This window comes from Takifugu rubripes, chromosome 15, assembly GCF_901000725.2.
Source record: "Takifugu rubripes chromosome 15, fTakRub1.2, whole genome shotgun sequence".
Taxonomy (NCBI): domain Eukaryota; kingdom Metazoa; phylum Chordata; class Actinopteri; order Tetraodontiformes; family Tetraodontidae; genus Takifugu; species Takifugu rubripes.
Genome location: NC_042299.1, coordinates 15853370 through 15860994, shown reverse-complemented (window position 1 = coordinate 15860994; position 7625 = coordinate 15853370). Strand labels below are relative to the sequence as shown.

General features: G+C 46.8%; 1 protein-coding gene across 2 annotated transcripts in view; it reads left to right on the top strand.

Moving 5' to 3' along the window:
- The window catches only part of LOC101076748 (FRAS1-related extracellular matrix protein 2-like), a 17468-nt gene extending 10048 nt beyond the window's left edge, over nucleotides 1-7420 (top strand). The window contains exons 10-21 of one of the 2 annotated variants that reach the window (XM_029848880.1): nucleotides 1-37; nucleotides 654-785; nucleotides 1083-1414; nucleotides 3409-3601; nucleotides 3698-3814; nucleotides 3902-4029; nucleotides 4101-4235; nucleotides 4318-4444; nucleotides 4527-4714; nucleotides 4834-4980; nucleotides 5101-5674; nucleotides 6589-7420. The exon at nucleotides 1-37 is cut by the window's left edge and continues 267 nt beyond it. In XM_029848880.1, coding sequence (XP_029704740.1) covers nucleotides 1-37; nucleotides 654-785; nucleotides 1083-1414; nucleotides 3409-3601; nucleotides 3698-3814; nucleotides 3902-4029; nucleotides 4101-4235; nucleotides 4318-4444; nucleotides 4527-4714; nucleotides 4834-4980; nucleotides 5101-5640 — 2076 coding nt within the window. In that variant the 3' untranslated portion in view covers nucleotides 5641-5674; nucleotides 6589-7420. Of the gene's footprint in view, nucleotides 38-653; nucleotides 786-1082; nucleotides 1415-3408; nucleotides 3602-3697; nucleotides 3815-3901; nucleotides 4030-4100; nucleotides 4236-4317; nucleotides 4445-4526; nucleotides 4715-4833; nucleotides 4981-5100 lie in introns of both variants that reach the window. The other variant, XM_029848879.1, reaches the window with a different exon arrangement.
- The last annotated feature ends 205 nt before the right edge of the window (nucleotides 7421-7625 follow it).

Genomic DNA, 7625 nt, shown 5'->3' with positions numbered 1-7625 from the left:
CTCCTCAGCCCCGTTATCACCATCAGCCAGGAGGAAGGTGAGGACTGGATCAGCAGCCGTCTCTCCACAGTCTGTCTCTCCACAGCTTTGTCCTCATGTTGCAGGGAGACACAGAGACGTGCTGAAAGCTGCTTTTCTCTGAGGATCACCAGTGTTAGAGATTTGAGACCGTTGATGAATGAATAGAACCTCCCGAATCGCATGGCTGATGCACAGAAAAAGAGCGTAAATACAGAAAACAAACACTGAAACTGTGGTGTTAGATCCTTTTCTCGTTATCAGCACATCTGTCAGGTAAAAGGCTTCTGAACTGGATGCTAAAATGCTGCTAAGCTTCAAAAAAAGAATCCTTCACAACTTCACACATAAAAATGGCTTCTGATTTAAATCATTGCATAGCTAAAAAAGCTAATAAGATACTCGCGTAGAACAAGTTGCTCTTTGCTATTTAAATGCAACAGCAGGAGTGTGGTGTGTATCCCGGTAAATGTCTGTTTATACCAAAGCGCAGTAATTATTATTTTAATTATTGATCATCAGGCCCTTAAACAACAGAAAGACCCTTAATGAAGTCATAGATTGATGCTGGTGAATGATGCTAACGTGAAGGCTGAAGCTTGTCTTCGTGTCCCCGTTCTCTCTGCCTTCCGAAGGTCTGTGTCAGCCCCCTAAGATGGGGACCGTCGGCGCTGAGCCTTTCTCCGCCAAGCTGCGCTACACCGGAGCCGACGATCCGGAACACCCCAACCTCATCAAAGTGGCTGTCACCATGCCGCACATGGACGGTAGGTGGGAGCTCCAGGCAGGACTGGTACCGCAGACGTGCGATGTGTGGAACATCACGTGGGGGCTGCAGCCAGCATGCAGATCTGGCCAGGTTGCATCAAACCTGCTGCTTAACATTCTCTTCTCGCTTTTTAATTAGCCACCTTCTTCCTCGTCTCCTCCAGGTGTTTCTCTGCCTTTTTCCTCTTCATCCCTATTTTATATCCACGTTTCCTGCTTTAAATATCCAAATCCTCACAAATGAAAACACTATTTGACTATTAAACGCCTCCAAATTGTCCTCTTTTCCCTCGCAGGCATGCTTCCAGTGATCTCCACCAGGCCTCTCATGAACTTTGAGCTGACACTCAGTCCCGATGGAACCCGCGTGGGAAACCACCGCTGCTCCAACCTTTTGGACTTCCAGGAGGTCACCACAGGTCACAGCTTCATCACGGCATCCACGCGCAACCCCGACAGCACGGGCGACACGGCGCCGTATCAGTTCAGCGGCTCGCTCAGGGGGAACAGCACGCTGCGCTTCTACCGGAACCTGAACCTGGAAGCTTGTCTGTGGGAGTTCAGCAGCTACTACCACATGTCCGAGCTGCTGACGGACTGCGGGGGAACCATCGGCACGGACGGGCAGGTGGGTCTGTCTGCATAGCTCCGGAATTCCAATGTCAGCCCATCTATCTTGGGCGTGTGTTTGCGCGTGTGTTCGGTGTGTTTGCGTGTGTGTTTGCACAGACAGAACGGCACCGTATCTGTTTGACCAGTCGTTTGCATCCCATTCACTCCACGTTTGTGCATGTTTGCCAGATTTTGGGGAGCATATTGAAACAAGCCACGAATGCATAGTTCCCATAAATGACTGAGGATGGGGCCTCTTTCTATAAACTATTACAATTGTAATTAAAACACCTGTCCCTAATTACATGGCATTAACACCTTAACCTGGTTTCCTCCACCATTCAGAGGCCGTCAGGTTAGGCCCCCACTGGTGACTGGTCAGAGGCTCCAAGCACTTAACTGGGATACATCCAATAATAATAGTTAAAGACACTTTCTTGAGCTGTCAGTTTTTACTGTCATGCCCACCACCATCTGTGAATTCGGCAGAATTAAAAGCTTCATAGTTCAAGATGTTTGCTGGACTCCTGTTGTGATTTAAAGCTTGAAGGCTTTCGTTCTTAGCCTGTCCTACTGCTCTGTGTGTGTGTGTGTGTGTGTGTGTGTGCGTGTGTGTGTGTGTGTGATTTCTATTTGCATGTGCAGAGTGTGAGTAAATGCCAAAAAGGAAAGGAAATGAAGTGACTTGTCTCTCTCGTAAACATGCTACAGGCACACAGAGGCTCTCTTCATTTGGATTACTGCCGCTCTTTTGAGTCTCAGATCAATAAACGTAATAGGAAAAAGTATGTCAGTAACCAGCAATCAATAACTGTGCTTGAAAACATCAAAAGCCCCACGGCCAAGTTTAGCTTTCAGGTAATAGTCCCCTAATCTCTCACTGTGTTCAGACTCAGTGATCTTACGAGAGACCTCAGACACGGAGGAAAAACGGTCTCATCTCAAGTGTGTGTGCGCTGAAGTGTGGAGTGATTCGCTTTGCTGTGTATGAGCACAGTATAACTGATATACCTCATATAAGGACGCTTTGGTTTTCAGATGTTGGTGTATTAATGATATTTGATTTTGCATTTGCTGCCTTCGAGTGTTGAAAGCCCTGATTCTCCTCATTTCTCCGACACTTGACAGTTTGATAATGATGTAATTGACAAACGAGTTAATTTAAAGTGTAGTTGTCCTTTTTTACTGATTAAATTTGTCAGGCCTGTGTGAGTAATCAGGTCTTCCACACAACACCGTTGGCGTCCTGGAACGTGTTGAGCAGTGACATCTAGTGGTCGCTGATGTGGAACTACACCTACAGGATTCGTTCCAGCTATGCTATGAATAAATGATGATCCTTTTCTTCGTTTTCTACTGCTCTCTGTAACAAAGTTATATTTACTAACATGCATTTAAGCAAAAGAATCATTACATTTTAATGTAAGCGTCTCGCCTACGCTTCAGGAGCCAGCAGCGGAGATTTGATTTTCCTGCCCGAAAACACACAAATCGTTTATCTGCCATGCGTGACATTTCTCTGCTGCACCCACAATCAACTCATATGCAAATAATACTTTTGGGTTGTTTAAGAACGGTTTACATGCAGTCACAGAAGAAAAAGATGGAAATTGAAGGAATCATAGTGAGCGCTTCATATGTTTTATGTGGGGGCCTTTCAAGTTTACCTGAAACAACAAAATTATCATCCTATTCTTTTGGAAATAATAATTCTATTTTGGGATTTTTGGAAAGCTAAGCTAGAAAAGCACAACTCAAGCCCACATGACTGCCCACTGTGAGGACAACGCGGAAAAACCAACTTCAGCGCGTCTTTGGACAAACTCTGCGTAGGAGTGAAAGAGTTCAGGCACCTCGTGGAGGAGAAGGAGTTCATCTGCTGCATGTCAGCTTTAGATACTCCTGACCTGAAATCAACAGAACTTTTAATGGGAACTTGTTTTTGAGGGATTGTGGAAGGGAATGTAAGGAATAACGCATCAAATTCTGATTTAACTGCGGCCCGGACAGGTGCTAAACTTGGTCCAGTCCTACGTGACGCTGCGGGTGCCCCTTTATGTGTCCTACGTCTTCCACTCACCGGTGGGAACGGGCGGCTGGCAACACTTTGACCTGCAGTCGGAGCTGCGGCTGACCTTTGTGTACGACACTGCGATCCTGTGGAAGGACGGCATCGGCAGCCCCCCGCAGGCTGAGCTCCAGGGTGCGTTCAAGAGTTACAATCGCGGCTAATGTTTCAGGACTCACTGAGCCTCAGCTTCAATCAGGAATCTGCTGTGTTTGGATGGTTTTCCCGCAGGGGCGTTGTACCCAACCAGCATGCGTATCAACCAACAGGGACGTTTGGTGGTCCACTTCCGCACCAAGGCTCGTTTCAGGGGTCTGTTTGTAGAGTCACATTCTGGAGGCCGAGCTGGTGAGATGCCTGAAGGAACCTTCTCCCTGTTCACTTCAGATTGAGCTCCTTTTGATTTCGGGGCTTCTTTCTCATTTCCTTACCCAGCGACCTCGTTGTCATCCATGGTGATGAGCGTGGATCATCCCGGCCTGACCTTCAACCTGACCTCAGTGAGGAGCGAGCCCACATACAACCAGCCGGTCCAGCAGTGGACCTTCACCTCTGACTTTGCGGTAAGATGGAACCACATGGAGATCTGACAGGAGCTGGACCCGGTTAATGTCGTCTCTGCTTCTCCCTGCAGGTGAGAGACTACTCCGGAACGTACACGGTGAAGCTGATTCCGTGCACGGCCGCCCAGCATCTGGAACACACAGTCCCGCCCATCTGCAGCCCCAGAGAACCAATCACGTTTGATCTAGATATCAGGTTCCAACAGGTACGAGTAGATTAGCAGAAATCTCCCGTGTTTGCAGGATTATGTGTGGTTCTCTTGACTTTTCATGCTAATTCCTTCACAGGTGAGCGACCCGGTTGCTCTTGAGTTCAGCCTGAACACTCAGATGTTCCTGTTGTCCAAGAAAACCCTGTGGATCTCTGACGGCTCGATGGGCTTCGGTCAAGAGAGCGACGCAGCTTTTTCTGAAGGTTTGACACTTTCTTCCCAGCGTAGTTGAGCTGTACCGACAGATGAGATCAGCTTCATTTCGTGCCTTTTTCCTCCATCCAGGCGATACAATTTACGGCCGTGTGATGGTGGATCCCGTTCAGAACCTCGGAGACTCTTTTTTCTGCAGCATAGAGAAGGTGTTCCTCTGCACAGGCACTGATGGATACGTTCCAAAGTACGACCCGACCAGGTTTGAGTTTGGCTGCCTGGCAGACTCCCCCTCATTGCTCTACAGATTTAAGATTCTTGTGAGTTCTTTTGTTTCCTTTTTGCTTCTTTGGCCGTGCTGGTGCCTGCTCATCCAGTCCATGGAAAGACACCAAATCACCTTTCCTCTCTCCACCTGTTGTCTAACATCCCTCCCCAGGACAAGGCTCAGCCAGAGACGCAGGCCCGTGCTTTTGGAGATGTCAGTTTTAATGCCGTGCTGGCGATAGACGACCCCTCAGCCTCGCCCCTCGTCAGACAACCCGGATCTGATGGCTTTAGGCTAGATTCCACACCTATGTTCCAGGTACTCTTCATTTTCTGGGCATCTGTTGTCTCATTTTAATCTTACTTGTATTTATTTGGCGTTATTATAACGTAATCTTCTTCTTTCATGAATTGCGGGTTTATTCTGTGTTTTCTTCAGGTGGCAGCTGGGCGGGAGTGGTACCTTCACACCATATACACAGTCCGCTCCAGAGAGAATGCTCATCGAGGGATCGGAAAGCGCAGCCTGGAGTACCACGCACTGGTTTCCACGGGCAACAATGTTGACTCGAGCGCACCGAGTCTTCGTTCCAGGAGGTCGGCCAGCCACGAAGTCCCAGAGGTTGTTCAGGACATCGGAGAAGACAACAACCGTGGCACAAACATCATGCACATCGCGCTGGACCGTGACGGGCGCCGGGCGGGGGCATCAAAGGAGCTGTTTCCAAGTGGGCTGGATCCCAGTGCGCTGAACTCAGAGGAAGGAGACGAAGGTCTGGTGACTGTGGTGGGAGCACTGGTGGGACTGCTGCTGACCGTCCTCGTCATCATTACCATCATATTAGTGCTGAAATCCAGGAAGAAGGATGGGAAGGAGGGATGGAGAGGGGGGGTGCAGGAGGTGGTGAAGGGGTCTGTCAGCACGGAGCCCATGTTGGTGGTGAGAATGCAAGACTGCCACAACAGCTCCGAGGTATGAGAACAGGAGGCGCTGACGGAAAGACGGACAGAAGGTGAAGATTTGGGAAGCTTTCTAAAATTTGGATTTTTCTTTCTTAAAAACACTCATTTTCAATTACATTCATAAAACCAAAAAGTGTTTCAATGTTTGAGGGGAGCGTGACGATCACACAGTAAATGTGTGCTGGCGTCCTTCCTTCCCTTTCCCATGGTGTTAAAGTGCCTGGAGCAGATGTAATCCTGCAGGACGTCCCAGTCACGGGGATCTCGTTCTCATAGAGGTATCGTGGAGCAAGTCAAGTCAGAGATTTAGCATTGCTGACTGATCCCGGATAAAGGGGAGCAGATCAATGTTCCCACTGATGGGACCAGCTCCCCTCTCAAACCGCACTCAACCTTCTAAAATACTAATGAAATCTTTCTTTTGAAAATGATGAAATATGTGTCTGTGCAGCTCTTGTGCAGCTTTTTCCAGGTACACTGAAACTCTCCTGGAAGGAAAAAGAGATGGCTATAAATAGAGGGTATCATCCCTGTTATTTTCCAAGGAGATGCCATTATTTCCATATTCCACATCCTAGCGGCCAATTAATGAGTGATACAATTGTACCTCTTGATGAGTGAATATTTACTCCAAATTCATCAGTTTTGATTATGAGCCACTCAACAATTCTACGACGCTCTCCAAGACGTTTCTGCTCTATTTTATGAGCTCTGGGGCAGAAATGTGCCAACAAACATTGCAGACTGTGAATGATACAGCCTATAAATACGCGTTCAGATCCCTGATAGCAGCGTTATCCGTGAATCGGGTAATTCTGCTCCTGCAGCTAACATTCTTTCCTCTGATCCTGATCTTTTCTGTCCCCGTTGAACCAGGCTGTTCCTCCTTATTTTTTCTTTAAGATTTTTGTATTTTGCAACTCCTTTGTACCATGTTTTTACCTGCTGCTCTCTGTCCCTGCAGGTCTCCGCCGTGTGTTTCTGTGAACTGATGTGTTCTTCATCCTTTTGGGCAAAATGATGCGTTGTTTGGAACGCGGGTGCGTTTATGTGTAAAGACACTCAGGAGTTATTTCTTTGACAGAGAAGCAACTGTGCGTTGGCTTCTGTTCACGCTACACTGCTGAGCACACGAATCCAGTATCCGTAGCCAACGATTTGACCACTGTTCAGCTCACGTTATGTTCCTGTAAGCTTTATTTGTCACAAGTGCTGTGTGGGATGTTCTGAGTCATGTTTCTGAACAAAGGGTGAAAACAGAATCGCTGCTTACAAATCAGTATGTCACCATGAGACACGTTCAGTGGGAGACATTTCATATCATCTGGCGTCTCCTTCGTTTGTTGATGTCCGTGGTGAAATGACCTGTTTACATGTGTTGCTAAAGCTGACGTTTACTACTGTGGATCCACAACACGCTGGGGTCTGTGTTCCTATATATTTGTCCTGAATATGGTGTTTTCCTTCATCCTTTTCTAATTGTTTCTAGTATTTATCAGGGCTGGGCAACGTGACTGAACATACAAGAGCAGAGTTGTGACTCAGCATGAGATATAATGACCTTTTTACAGTTAAAGTGTTCATTTTAGCCGTGATAACTTTGGAAAAATCTGACATCAAATGCACTTTTTCATTCACGTCCCTCACATGACAATCCAAGCTATGCAATGTAATGTAACCCCCTACAGCCCACGTGTATGAGTTTTAGCACAAACAATCAAACTTGATATTTAGTTTATGTCTTTTTATGAATGGGTTTTTATGTATATGTATTTAAGAATAAACATTGTTGCTTATTAGATGTTGGTGGTTGGTTGCTTCCCTCTTGCCTCCTGAGTCCGAACAGAAAAAGATTAACTTTCTGAATGTGGATTAGCTTCACAATTTTTCCTTCTTATACCATAATAGAATTTAGAATTAGGGAACTAATTTAAGGTATACGTACTGCACATTTAAGCTGACGAAAGAAAAAAAACTGACCACATAATGACCTTTGGCCCA